This window comes from Lacerta agilis, chromosome 6 (genome assembly GCF_009819535.1).
Source record: "Lacerta agilis isolate rLacAgi1 chromosome 6, rLacAgi1.pri, whole genome shotgun sequence".
NCBI lineage: Eukaryota > Metazoa > Chordata > Lepidosauria > Squamata > Lacertidae > Lacerta > Lacerta agilis.
Genome location: NC_046317.1, coordinates 73624574 through 73639728, shown reverse-complemented (window position 1 = coordinate 73639728; position 15155 = coordinate 73624574). Strand labels below are relative to the sequence as shown.

The 15155-nt window shown below is 46.3% G+C and overlaps 1 protein-coding gene across 1 annotated transcript in view; it reads right to left on the bottom strand.

The window, feature by feature from the left end:
* Positions 1 to 2647: 2647 nt before the first annotated feature.
* KCNS1 (potassium voltage-gated channel modifier subfamily S member 1) overlaps positions 2648 to 15155 on the bottom strand; it is a 29145-nt gene continuing 16637 nt past the window's right edge. Inside the window, exons 2-3 of the mRNA XM_033153431.1 lie at positions 12733 to 13725; positions 2648 to 4215 (exon numbers count right to left, since the gene is read on the bottom strand). Of these exons, the coding sequence (XP_033009322.1) occupies positions 3781 to 4215; positions 12733 to 13698 (1401 nt within the window). The 5' untranslated portion in view covers positions 13699 to 13725 and the 3' untranslated portion in view covers positions 2648 to 3780. The remainder of the gene's footprint in view (positions 4216 to 12732; positions 13726 to 15155) is intronic.

The window sequence follows — 15155 nt, the reverse complement described above, 5'->3', positions numbered from 1 at the left end:
GCGTATTCCCCTCGTAAGTCATTCAGAGAAACCAGAAGGGAGTTTTGGGTTTATTGTTATTAATAATTCAATTTATATCCCCCCTCCCATGTTCCCCAAATAGCCCCAGGGGGCATAAGAGGAGTGACATGGAATAACTGTGCCCCTTCATTTTTCAGGGGGATACATTTTGGCAGATGCAGATTTTTCTTCTTCTGGGGGCATCAGAATATTTATTTCCTGGCTGCAACCCTTTAGTGAAGCACTGTAGCTCTTAGGCAGAACATCTGCTTGGCATGCAGAAGGTCCAGGTTCTATCCCCAGCATCTCCACATAGGGCTGGGAGAAAGCCTGAAATCCTGGAGCTCTGCTGCCAGTCAATGTGAACAATACTGAGCTAGATGGAACAATGGCTCGACTCTGTTGTCAGGAAGCTTCCTCTGTTCCCTCTGCCTACTTTAGAAAGAGACCTCAGGGAATAAGAGAGCAGCTGGCAGGCAGGCAGGAACACTGGAAGAAAGTTCCTCCGGCTGCCTAGCACACAGGGAGCCACATTATTTGCCATTCACGGGCTTTTTGGTTGCGTTGCATCAGCATCCCCTGGGGTGTTTGTGGAAGGCTGTTTTTTGCCGCCTGGAGTAGGCCCTGAGCTCCACAGCCTGCCCATCCCATAATAGTTACATTTCATTATCATCACATGCCCATGCCAGCAGAAGAATTCCCACATGCTCGGCGCAAAGCTCATTGCTGAAGGGAAACTCCGCTAAATTAATTTGAATCCACTAGGAAAAACACTTGGAGGCCCCTAATAATTCTCCATTTTTCTTTGAACAGAGACCAGTAGAGCACAGAGAACGAGAGGACCCTACAGCAAGCTTGAGATGTACAAGGTACAAAGCAATTGGACCGAAATGGAACTTGCGTGCCAAAAGACTGGCTTGCAAAACTGAACTGGCTTGCTAATTTGCCCAAGCATTGGTACCCGTGTAATCTATCATTGGCCCTGTAGCATCCAGAGGAAAATCGTGTTAGCTGCTGCAGTGCATTCTGGGTGCAGCAAGTGTAAAGGATCAGGTTATTGGGCCACAATCCTCACACCACCCACTGTGAATTAACCCCAATTTAAACCAACAGGAATTATTTAGTGGTTCGAGGTTTGTAGTGCTAATCAGACACATCCTCCCCCGGTTTTCTGTAGGTTCCCCTGCTGGATTCCATCCTGGAAAAGGGTCCTTGTCCCTTAAGATCTTGTTTAACTTCTCTCAGACACACAACTACTAAAGACAAAAGCAAAACAAAGATCCGTGTCCACAATGGGACCCTAAAACAATTTGGGGGCTGCCATGCCAGAGTTATTATTGGCAGAGCTCTTATAAGTGTTAAGTCTACCTTACAAAAGATGTTTCTGTTCTGATTAGCTTTAGAAACAGACCAGAATAACTGTTACCATTGATATTTTAAAAAACAAAAGCTAGTCATTGCTTCTTCCTTCTCGGAGCCTTTGGTGAACCCAGAGATTCATTTGTTGTTTGCAACTAGCTCAGGCCAGGCTAATTAAACCTGCCCAATACCTCCTCTAGTCCATTTTCAGATTGTTACAAATGGCAAAGTGTGGCATCTTCCCACCCTGTGCTTTCTTGCTTAACCTTCGCCTCAAAGGAGAGTTCTGCATTCTTGGAAGCTTGCTCATTATCTTGTGACATTTTCGTTGGCCCCAATGACAATATTATGTTACTGCTGCTGTCCAAGCCTTATAATCATGTGTCAGGTGGAGTTATATAACACCTTGTGACCAATGAGAAGAAAACCCATTGCTATCCCCTTGCTATGGGCCATATTTTCCGCAGCTATATTTGCATGGGTGCTATGGCTGTCCTGTCATGAGTGTATGGAGCCTAGCTGAAATTTTTCTTCCACCTCCTCCTCCACAGAGGTGATGGATTCCCAATATGAGCAAAGTACTGGGAGAGAAACCATCATCAGAAATGAGATAAACACATCTGCTAAAACAAAAACCCCTTTAAGATAACCTGTGCCTATTCCAGCCATGTCTACACAGCAGTATCAGCGGCCACATTTACACCATACATTCAGAGGGCTATGATGCCCCTGCAGACTGTCATGGCTTTCTCCCAAGGAATTCTGGGAGCTGTAGTTGGTTAAGCGTGCTGAGAGTTGTAAGAAGGCCCCCTTTTCCTTTCACAAAGCTAGTCATAGAATCATAGAATCCTAGAGTTGGAAGAGAGCACAAGGGCCATCCAGTCCAACCCCCTGCCAAGCAGGAAACACCATCAAAGCATTCCTGACAGATGGCTGTCAAGCCTCCGCTTAAAGACCTCCAAAGAAGGAGACTCCACCACACTCCTTGGCAGCAAATTCCACTGTCCAACAGCTCTTACTCTTAGTCTCAAGAGTTCCATGTGAAGAGGGATTGACTGTTAATGCACTATGGGAATTGCAGCTCTCTAAGGGGAACACGAGCCTCCTTATAGTTCTCAGCACACTTAACAAACTACAGCTCCCAGAATTCCTTGGGGGAAGCCAGGCCTGCTTTAAGTGTACAGTGCGGATGAGGCCTAATTTAAAGCCATCTACTACTCCAATGGCTGACACTATTATTTTGTGACAGTTGAATTGTATTGGACATTTTTTTAGTATGTTTTTTAAAAAATCTAATCTTTCAACTTCATTGGGCTTTGGGCACCAATGTTGAGAAGGCAAGGCGAGTGGTTAATTCCCTCTCCAATTTCTCAACAGTATACCATGCATAGTTGTAGAAAAAGCATCCACTTCATTCTAAAACATTAAGGGTTGGGGTGGAGAATTGGCCATGAGGCACTAAGTAGCAGCCCCACCCACCCTGTGATGTACTCCTCCAACCCTTATTCAGCACATCACGGTATCACAATTCTCCCACACCATACCACCCTGCGCTGTTTTCCTTCATCAGCTTCAAATCTATTTAATTCTTCTGCATCCACTGATAAGTCTCCACTGTCTCTGTTGGACAGACATTTATCAAGGAAGCCAGGAGGTTCTTTCTTCTATAAATCTCATAAGCCACAAACAACACTTTGTCACAGAAACTCAGGATAGACTTTGCAAACGCTATCTGGTCTCTTTGGCAACAGCTGAAGCAGAATCATAATCCGGACTTCAGAGCACAGAAATTGGGGGGGGGGGGGAATAATGTGTATTGACAACTTGACGGACAGTGGAGAGCATTTGGTTGTATTTGAACTAAGGACACGGTGGTTGTTACTGGGATGGCTGCTGAATGCCTAAAATGAGAAAAGGAGCCTTTAAAAAATGGTTGCGCCATTTGCCTACTATTTGCTAGGATTCTAGTCTTGCATTTCCAATCCAGCCAGGATGCCTTGCTCCCCTGCCTGTCGGTTATACCTGAGGGTTGCTAATAGCATTTTCCCCACTCACACACCCCTGCAAGGACCTTAAAAAGTGCTGATAATGGTAAAGCTACCCTCTTTTGCTGCTCGGGAGGGATGAGATATGGACTGCATCAAGAAGCATAGCTGTTTGGCCATTTGGCTCCAACGGTCCCTTGGTGGGTAGAGGATCGAGTCAGTCACAGTGTATAGCGTCTTGGGCAAAATACTGGAAATCCAGATGCATAAGGTGAGTTGGTATCCTGCATTGGCTCAGCAGGCAAGTGATTCTGCAACAGGTCACTGATAACTAATGGGCCCACAATGGCAGAGATATTTGCTCCTGCGAACATCTCAAGTGCTCCTTGCCTGGAAGCCTGATACCAGAATTGAAGTCCCTGGTTCCCTGTCCATCTCAATGGACTGGAAGTATGTTTCTGGTAAAGTCATCGTCTCTCTGGTAGGCCTCACTACAAAACTCTGACTCCTGGCTCGGGTAATTCTCAGAGTCCTCCGGTTCCTTCTTATCACTGTTCCGCACAGCCGCCTCGAGGGCCTTCTGCTGGCGGTAGAAGTGGGAGAACTTGTTGAAGATGATGGTGATGGGCAACGCCACAACCAAAATCCCGCCCAGAATGCAGCCGGAAGCAGCCAGCTTGCCGGCCACCGTCACTGGCACAACATCTCCGTAGCCGACGGTGGTCATGCTCACTGTCCCCCACCACCAGCAGGCGGGGATGGTATCAAAGCCAACATCTTCTTCCTTTTCAGCTGTGTAGGCCACTCCGGAGAAAACGGACACCCCAACGGCCAAGTACAGGAGTAGGATTCCCACTTCTCTGTAGCTGTGCTGAAAAGGAGAATAGAAAAGATCGTGGGAATGGGCAGCAACAGCGTACAACTGGGAATAAAGAGATCCTTAGAGGGAGGAAAGGTCATGGGGACCTTCTTGGCTTTTCTGGTCCCTGAGAAGCTGGTTGGCTCCTTCCCCCCTCTTAAGACAGGGATATCCCTTTGTGTCATGTGGGAACTCAGATAGCAAGTGTCATGAACCTACTTAGGGTGGAACTACAAGTTGCCTCAATCAAAAGTCTTCTAATCCTGCACTTGCTAAGGGAGGGGTGGGGGATCTGTGGACTCCACCCACCACTAGCCCCAGGCAGCACACCCAGTGCTCAGTGATAATGGGAGACAGCTGCAGTCCAGCTTCTGCCTGGGAGGGCATTGGAGCAGAAGAATCAGCGGATGGGAAGGGTTGTCATGGAATTCTACTCAATATTGATCCAGAGTAGATTCCAACATATAGTTAGCTGAATTAAAACATAAACATGTTGCAGGATTCTCAAAAAATAGACCAGAGGCAATTGTATTTCATCCAGCAGAGCTTTACTGCTACTGAAGGCAAATGAGCATAATGGTCACAAATCCAATACATTTAGGAACAGCACTGTCCATAAGAAATTCAGTTGCAGCAGACTTCACTTAATATTACAATAACTTATAATAAGAGTAAACCTTAACACTATATACAGAACATCACACCAGAAGGAAAAGAGACCGAAAAAGAAAGTAATGTGTAAAAGATTATCTGAGAAAAGAGAATGTGTAAAAGATCATCTGGGAAAACATTGTTCTCAGATAAAACCCTTGATATGTTTCAACTAAATTTTGCAAAGTAAAGATCAGATAGATAAGATATATTATTTATTAGAAAGGCAATAAGGGAAAACAACACAGCTGAAAAGAGAAAAAAGACAGAAGAAGCCGCACTGAGGTGGTGGGAAGTCACTTGTGTAGAAATATTGTTATTGTTTGGCTTTTATATGTGTACAATATATGTTAAAGAGTGAATGGAATGTGTATATGAATAACCAATACATAGATATTTCCTCAAAGGCAAAGCCTATATATAGGCTACTATCAAACATCAAAGTGTTAATTCAAAGTGCAATATACAAAATGCAATATATAATGTAAAAGATGGTTATGCAAAGTCTATAAGATATATGGGTCTATCTTCCCAATGTTGGAGAAGGTTATACAAGGTATGTGGGTATGTCCTCCCACATGTCTGAATGACTTTGAATTAGCACTTTGATGTTTGATAGTATATATAGGCTTTGCCTCTGAGGAAATATCTATGTATGCTTTTTGTATGATGATATTGTCAGTTTAGTTCAATATTTAAACGCGTTTCTATCCAGAGATATACATGGTTTTGTATTTTATCTGAGGTACAGATACCGTGACTGACTGTTGTTGTTTCTACTGCTTTTTAAAGCTGGCTTTAACGTACGTATGTGGTTGTTGACTTAAAACATTGCAAGGCGCTTTAAGCTGCTATGGCAAAAAAAAGCAACCAATAACTTTAATAAACACTTGTTAAAATACTAATAATATGAGACTTAAAGAGCTTGCAATGCAGACACAGTTACAGGGTGTGCTTGCACTGTATCAAATTTGCAGCCTCTTTAATATTTCACAGCTGCAACACTTGAAATAGCTTGTTACGGGTTTGTTTTTTCTTGTACGCTTGTGCAGCTCAGAATCATTATATTAAAATAATATGTTCTCACTTCTCCCACCATTCTCAATTCATAATGGGGTACGGTGGGAAAGCCATTTGTACTGCAGAGAGACCAACTAAATTGCGAGCAGGTGACTTTTGCTGTCATTCAAACTGTTTGCAGAACGTCTCATTTTGCAGAAACAAAATAGAAAATTCTTTCCAGTAGCACCTTAGAGACCAACTGGGTTTGTTCTTGGTATGAGCTTTCGTGTGCATGCACACTTCTTCAGATACCATTATTACCATTATTATTGCAGAATAATCCTACACCCATTTACCTGGGAGTAAACCCTACTGAACTCAGTATGCCTTACTTCTGAGTCAGCCCCAGCCCTGACTGGGGAGATTCATGGCTCTCTTACGTTATGAAGGATTGAAGCCTTGGAAGGAGGTGCTAGAAACACATAGCTCAATATCTGTTTATCTAGGGTCCAGGCGCCTTCCTGGATCAATATACTTCTTAACAGCTCTCAGAATAAGAATCAGGATGCTTTGCTGACCACGACCCCCTCCTGTGACTAATGCAAATGGAGCCTCAAGGGTCAGGCAGCCTTAGCTGCCCTTGGTGTTTCTCCAGCTCCCAGCGCAGCTTCTCTGAAGGGCAAAACATGGAGCCATCAAGAATGTGCCTGGTGCTGCCAGCCTGCCTCTCAGGATGTAGACGGTGCTGGACTCCAGATTGGCACCGCTGCCAGCCGTATGTTGGGCAAGTCCCTGGTTTGCATTCACCCGAGACAAACACCCATCTGGTGTCTGCGATGTTTGGCAGATTGAGGAGATTGATTTCCTGATGGCAAATAAATATCTGTCACTCTCCTCCCTTTCGCAGAGTGCAGAGCAGGGACTTGAAAGAGGGGAGGGGGAGGCTCACGCAATGCCAGAAGACGTGTCTGCGTGTGATGCCAACTGAGCCACAGGGAAGATCAAGGAGTGAGTGCTGGTGCGAGGGGCTTCAAGCAGAAGGGTAGATGGGCAAAACATAATAAATCCCCAGTTGCTGAAAGGCTTGTGACAGTAGAAGCTGCATTTTACCAAAGCTCCTCCTTTTTCCAAATTGGTTTTGGCAACCCTAGCGGATGACTATGTTGGCGTAACAGAGAGAGGCAATATCCAGTGCCAAATCTCAGAGAAGGGGTCAAAATGGAGCATTTCCAGTTTCTGAGTCAAGCTGCGACTGCCATACCCCCCCTCTCTCTCTCTCACACACACACCTTACAATTATGTGTGTTAATATTTTTATGATGGGTTTTTTATACTTGTAAACTGCTTAGAAGCCACCTTGGCAATTAAGCCGTATATGAATTAATAAATAATAATTATATCCGGCTAATGCATCCTAACAGTGCAAGGATTGACACTTGCGCAACAGAACTTACCCCACTCCTCCCCCCACAATTGGTTTCCCGAACTTGCAGAAGGCATGGGGTATATGTACATGGAGGCTCCATTGTGCAAGTGTAAATCATTGTGCTGCCAGGATGTATCCGATGGATCCCACCTAATAATAGTAAAAGACCAAAACATCAATGTCAGCAGTCTTTAACTTGCAGAAATGTATCAGATGAAGTTCTCCTTTTTAGAGACATGATTATAGGCATGAATGAAGCCATGTCAGCTAGCAAACCTACCATCCTGGATAGCAAAAGATGTTCAGGGGTGGACGGGGGGGGGGCCTGCTCATTCAACTAAGCAGTTCCACTGGTGGAAGCCAACACAAAGGCTCCCTCTAGCATAGCAGGGCTTCCCCCCTGCTCTCTCTCCCCCCATCAGCTCTGGGGGGTTGGGGGGAAAACACAGCTCCCTTAAACTACAGCTCCCAGAATTCTTTAGGGGAAGCCATGACTGTTTAAAGTGACATCATAGTGCTTTAAAAATATGGTACAAATGTGTTCAAGGTTGAAGGGTGGGCAGCCTTAAAATGTTTCCTGTGGGCATCTCTTGTGAAGGGCAAGAGTCCTCTCCTCTCAATCCTCAGGCAGGATCTTTGAGAACTCAAAGCCACTCGTCAAAGGCCTTTGCATCAGTCTTCATATGTTGGCAATTCTCCTCCAGCACAACCCCTCTTATGTCTTCAAAATGGAGCCCAAGAAATGGATTATGCTGCACAGTATTTGCTCTACGGCACAGGGAAGCATCACAACCGACTGGCTGACTACAGCTGGAACTGCTGCTTACACTGAATGTGTCGCTGTCAAAAGATGACGAGTCCATCCGTCAACATCAGGGATGCGTATTTTTCGCTCAGGCGTGTCAGGTGGGGGAATGGAAGTCCCTCTCGCCATCACCAAGCAGAAGAAGCAGTGAGGAGGACTAACCCAGAGTCACGTGACGTGAGCAGAACAAGATCTGTCAGAGCCGATTATTTATAGGCAGGGACACAATTGACAGACAGGCTGGGACAACAGCATAGTGACAGTCAGACTCAAAATGAAACTGTCAAAATAGAGAGAGAGAGGCAGCTGATCCAAGTGCAACCCAGCCAGAAATGTGGAGCAACCAAAGATGGTGTGTGTGTGTGTGTGTGTGTGTGTGTGTGTGTGATATAGAGAGAGAGAGAGAGACAGACAGAGAGAGAGAGAGAGAGAGAGAGAGAATGAGTGGAGGAGCAGAAAATGCTAAGTTAGGGAATAAGAACTTCATCCTACCAACAAGGAAGGTGGTAGCTCATAAAAAGGAAAAACTAGACAAAGATATCTGGGTGCAATTTATGCTTGGAGATAATGGGTCCCAGGTTTCGGGATCAATAACACATTTTCATCTTCTTATAGCAGCCATTACTTTTACTTCTGGCCTCTCACTTTGCTGGCTGCGTGAGCAGGGGAGGCAGCGGGGGGAGAAGCAATAAAACAAACTACGCTTACAGCACAAAGCAGTGATGAGAAATATACTTCCAAACAGGAGCTCCACTTACGCTGTGTCTCCTCCTTGTTGCACCATCGCTACCCTCCTGTCCCTTGGTCCCAATGTCCCAAAATAGGCGGTTTCCTGCTTCCAGCGCTCATGCTTGATTTGCATCAAGGCTCCCCGCCTTCTTTAAGGACCAGGGTCGAACTTGGTCAGGTATGTTACATTTGACCACTAAATATAAACCCCCCCCCCCCCAGGGTGGATGACCCTGATATACAACAATGAAGTAAACTTCAAGATAAAACACTGAATAAAACTGGAAGCAGGTAAACCTTTCAGAAACAGCAGTGCTCTCTCTGGGTGTGTTCATTTCATGCCTAAATGACAGCAATATAAGCATCCTCCTCCTTGGGGAGAGAACCTCATAACCAGGTTTCTGCAACCAAGAAGGGATGATCAAGGGCAGGGGTCGGCAAACTGACCCGGCCTTGGCCCGGTTCCTCCGGCACCGATCGCATGGCGGGCCAGAGGGCGGGGGAGCGTGCGCCCACTCGCTTTTTCCAGCGCACTTCTGGCACGGCAGCGGAAATAACTTGTGCACGTGCACACGGGTCTCTGCAGACCCGGAAGTGCACCAGAAATGACGCTTGCACATGCGCACAAGCTATTTCCAGTGCCGCGCTGCCCAAGAAGTGCACCGGAAATGACGCTTGTGCATGCGCACAAACTATTTCTGGCAGGGAGGAAGGGAAAGGAGAATGTTAGCCGCTTTGAGACTCCTTAGGGTAGTGATAAAGTGGGATATCAAATCCAAACTCCTCCTCCTCCTCTTCTTCCTCCTTCATTGGAGGTTTTTCAAGCAGAGGTTGGATGGCCATCTGTCATGGATGCTTTAGCTGAGAGTTCTGTGTACCAGTGGGTCAGACTAGCTAAGTTTGACATCAATACCAGGAAAGGTTGATAATTCAACAGTCATTCTGCAAGCACTTAAAAAAGAATGCTGTGAGTACTAAGACCCAGCCTGGGTTTCTCAAAAACAAGTTATGCCAGACAACAAATCTCATTTCTTTTTTTTGACAAAGTTGTTAAGCTTGGTGGATTGAGGGAACTCTGAACATAGTGTCTCTTGATTTCAGTAAGGCTTTTGACAAAGTCCCCCATGATATTCTTGCAAGGAAGCTGGTAAAATGTGGGTTGAACGAAGTAACTGTATATTTGTAGCTGGTTGACTGACTGAACCCAACGAGTACTCATTAACAGTTCCTCATCACCCTGGGGAAAAATGACAAGCGGGGTGGATACAGGGTTCTGTCCTGGGCCCATTGTTGTTCAATGTCTTTATAAACAACTTGGATGAAGGAATTGAAGGGGTGCTCATCAAATCTGCAGATGACACCAAACTGAGAGGGGGTAGTTAATGCTGCAGAAGACAGGATCAGGATTTGAAATGACCTTAACAGCTAATGCTGTTCTACGCCGCATCAACAGAAGTATAGTGTCTGGATCAAGGAAAGTAACAGTACCACTCTATTCTGTCTTGGTCAGAACACACCTGGAACACTTTGTCCGATTCTGGGGAGGGACCACAATTTAAGAGGATGTTGACAAGCAGGAATGTGTGCAAAGGAGGGCAACCAAGATGATCAAAGGTCTGGATCCTGGCAAACCCATCAGCTGTGTAAAATTCTGCAGCAAATTCACTACATAATAAACAGCATGCTCTTCACTACATAATATCTTAGGACCAGCTGGAGGATTGCCTTACCCCATACGTATTGGCCCACTCAACCACTTCAGTCTGTGAATTGGCACTTTTACAAATGCTACATAATGTTCCTACCTGATCCTTCAGTGTGGCAGCACCTAAGTTTTGGAACTCCCTGCCCACTGATATTAACCAGTCACCTTCACTGTACTGCTTTCATCACCTGCTAAAAACTTTTTGGTGTAAGCAAGCCTACCCAGATACCCATTTGACATGTATTTTTATATGTAATCCTATTTTACAATGCATATTTTTAAAACAGCTGACTTCATACATTTGGGGGGGGGGGGATAAGTAAACTTGTTTTTAGCATATGATTGCATAAAATATCCATTAAAATGACCAATACAAACAGTTTAAAGGTTTCAATGATTAAGTGGGTGTATATAAGCCTGCTGAATAAATACATACATATCCCTTGGTCCTAAGCTTGGTGAGGTCACTTTTGGGCTGCTCCCTGCAAGGCTGAAACTGAACGATTCATCTTCTTGCAAATGGAGAATCTTGCCTGTTCTCATTACAATATGGGAGGCCCTTTGAGAACAAGAGTAGAAAAGCCCAGCAGAACCCACAGATAAACACCCTCTACACTACAGGAGATCCCATCCCTGCCACTTGCTCAGACAGCCAGTCATGCAGAGGCAGGCAGCCAGCCTGAAAACTCCTTCTGGTGTCAGACAAATGCCAGCTCTTGCAGGTCAGCCTAAGGCTGGCTGGCAGGAGGATCACAAATTATAAAGAGCTATGCGCCACTGAGCAAGGAAAACATCCTAGGGAATCGCCTGGAAATTTCAGGGGGTTCGTAATTAGGCCAGATGGTTTAGGACAACAGACACAGTATTTTTCCTCCTTTCTAAAATCCAAATTTTGCACCTGGGAAGTAAGTGTCTGAACGTGAGGAACAGGATCAAGAAAAAATAATACTGCTTGGATATGTGTTCCTTAGTTCAAAGGCTTTGAAACCACCTCTGTGAAACATCAGGAGGCTTTGCATGACACAGAAGCCCGGCCTGTCTATTTACATTTATTTATCTAACAGACTTACTAGCCACATTTTGAAATGCAGTATTTTGCTAAGGCAGCATATGGTATCTGATAAAATCAGTTATAAAACACATGTACAGCATTAAAATAGTAAAAGCGACACATCAGCAGCACACAGGAAGCACACAATCTATTCCCAACTGAAAGATGTGGGGGTTTCTTATGGGATGGAGTTCCAAGAGTGTGGGGCTGCCACCAAAAAGTTCCTGACTCCTAGTCTAGCCTTCCTTCCTGGCTGACATACAAACAAGGGCTCGCCAGCTGCTTTTAGTGCTCTGGCAGGTTCATATAGGTATTGGAAGCCTTTTAAGCAACTGGGCCTCCAATTGTTCAAAGTGAGACACGGGTGATGCTGTGGTCTAAACCACTGAGCTTCTTGGGCTTGCTGATCAGAAGGTCAGCGGTTCGAATCTGCGCAACAGGGTGAGCTCCTGTTGTTCTGTCCTAGCTCCGGTCAACCTAGCAGTTTGAAAGCATACCAGTGCAAGTAGATAAATAGGTACCGCTGTAGCGGGAAGGTAAACGGCATTTCCGTGCTCTCTGGTTTCTGTCACGGTGTTCCATTGCACCAGAAGTGGCTTAGTCATGCTGGCCACATGACCCGGAAAGCTGTAGACAAACGCCGGCACCTTCAGCCTGAAGCAAGACGAGTGCTGCACCCCATAGTTGCCTTTGACTGGACTTAACCATCCAGGGGTCCTTAACCTTACCTTTACTTTTTACCTGTTTAAGAGTTTTAAAGGTCAGGACCAACACTTGGGATGGGATTTGACTAACCAAGCCTGTCAACAGAAGCCCTGAAAAAGGACTTCCACCTGTTCATTGCAGCTTTCCCCTCGCTCCTTCTCCATGTGCCGTGCCAGGGGTGGGGTCCGAAGAATTTCAGAAAAGCGCATGGGCAGAGTAAAGGAGAGGTTTATCCATTATGACCATGGAGAGAAAGATAACCCTCCCCGTCCCTCCCGTCCCCACACAAATACACCACTTTCCCAGTAAGAATCCCATTGCACCCATTAATTCTTCAAGGAAAACATAGAATAAGATATGCAGCTGCATACTATTGAATTGAAACGAATGTCCAGTTTGGGCCCCGAGAACCTTCAACATCCCAGGAAGCCAAAGCCACCCCATGGCAGGCTTACCTTCAAGGTGGCTCCTAAGGACCTCAGGCCCGTCGAATGCCTCGCCAGCTTCAGCACCCGGAATATCCTCATGAGGCGAAACACCTGCACCACCTTGCTCACGTTGCCCAGCTCTGAGTCGCCCCCCGCGGTCACTTCCACCAGAAGGCTGAAGTAGAAAGGCAGCACTGAGACTATGTCAATGAGGTTCAAGGGGTGCTTGAAGAACTTCCTCAAGTTTGGCGCCAGCAGCAAACGGGCCGTCACTTCAAAGGTGAACCAGGAGATGCAAAAGTACTCCAGGTTCTCCAGCACCGTGTCGTCCTTCAGGATGCCTTCCTCGTCGGGCTCCTGGTACTCCGGCATGCTGTGGATGCACATGCTCGCAATGGAGGCCAACACAACGCTGATGGACACAAAGCTGAAGAGCTTGCTTGGGATGGAGTAGCCCGGGTTCTCCATGGTGAGCCAGAGGCGCTTTCGCAAACTGCCGCAGCGCAGGGTGCTGTAGCGAAGCAGGTCGTGGTTGAAATCCGAGATCTCGTCCGGAGACATGTCCACACTGCTGACCTCGCTTTCTTCATCCCAGTTGTGGTGGCGGCTCTCCAGCTTCCGCTCGTGGTAGCGGTAGCTGCAGCAGGAGTCCAGGAAGAACTCGTTGATGCCCCAGTACTCGATCTCTTGGCAAAAGGAGAAGACGCACAGCTCGTCCATCACATGCAGCTTGCCCGTCTGGTAGAAGTGGAGCACATAAAGGAAGAAGCCAGGGTTGCGGTCAAAGTAGAATTCCCGGGCACTCACGTCATAGTCGTCACACAGCTGCAGGATGGACTCCTCCGAGTCGCAGGACAGCAAGCGCCCGAGGCGAGTGTCAGGGAACTTGGAGAGGGCGCTCGAGCTCAGCCTTCTTCTCAGACCCCCAACGTTGATGTTTATGACCTCATCCTCAAAATTGGGATCCCAATAGTTTAAGGTCTTGTTGACCATGATCAGCAGAGCTGGGGCTAATTTGGCCTGTAAATAAGACAGTCAGAAAGAGAGAGAAAGAGATTTTATACAAGACACTGTTTCTGCTGGAGTACAGCAGCAATCCAAAGCATATTTTGTAGCGAGTTAGAATACCCTATATGCCTTGTTTGTTTTAGCAATTTGCCTAGGTCAAATGGAGGAGAACCTGCTGCACTCTGGTGACCACTGACTTTAGGCAAGTCAGTTTATGAAATTCATTAAAAACCTGTTTCACCTTTGTCTTCCCTCCTTGATTCTCATTCTTATTAGTTAGTTTAAACATAACTTCAGACTTTACTGTCCCATTCCTCAGGGGTAGGAATGATTGATGTTCTTCAGTTTGTTCACAAAAAAAACATGAGCCTCTCAATGTCTCCATGAATATGCAGTGTGTATTGGGGGTGTTGGCACATTGGGGGTGTTGGTCCCTGCCCCCAAAGTGGTCATGCGTGCTAGGCACCCTCTCCACCCCTATCTTTCCATATCGAACTAGATGTGCTTAGAAGCCTCCTTCACACCTTCCTGGTCAATGCAAGAAGGTTGAGGATGCAGCGGACAGAGACAGCAAAGTTGACAACAGGGTCTCCTCACATTATACACCTTGGGTGGAAGTCAATGGTGCACTCTTCCAATTATTCCATCGGCTCATGCCTTGCAGCTTGCCAGACAGAACAATCCCACCCTCATCCCCTGCACGCTGTTCTGGGAGTTCTTCTGACTTCCCCAAACCAATCTGGGAGGAGGCCGCAGTGGGAGGAGAGGAGAGGAGAGGAGAGGAGAGGAGAGGAGAGGAGAGGGAGCCCTGTTGTGCAACCAGAAGTCCTTGAGAGCACGGCTTCCATTGACGGAATTAGGTGAATCCTGCCCTTCAGGTCCACATACATTCTTCTGAATGCATGAATAAGACAATAGTCTATCTATTACAAACTGTAAGGTTCTCAGTAGTTGCTCATGAGTAACCAGTCGAAGTCCGCTGCTTCTTTCAAAGTTTTTATTGTGTAAGCTATATACAGTGCAAAGCATCAAAATCACGTCCGTCCCATCCTTCCTCAGAATCCAGGAATGCCCCCTTCCGTTCTTGCCCAGCATGAGGCGCGGGATGTGGAACCCCCTCCTTCCATCCCTGGCGCAACACCCTCTGCTCCTGGGGGTGCAGGTCTCTTGGACCGTCCCAGAGCCCTGGTCCACACTTCCCTGGACTTCCCCTTCTCCCCAAAGTCTCACTGCTGCTCCCGCTGGATGAAGAGGAATTGCTGAGGAGGGGTTGCGGCGGCTCTCTATACTCTGAAAGACCTTGCACCACTCTGCTCTGGATCGGGGACAGTTCCCTGACACAAACATATAAATAATTCTTGGCAGACACCTTGCAAAACATAAGAAGAAAAGTATTGTGTCCAACTCCAGCTTATTGTGTCCTATTTGCTCTATCTTATCCC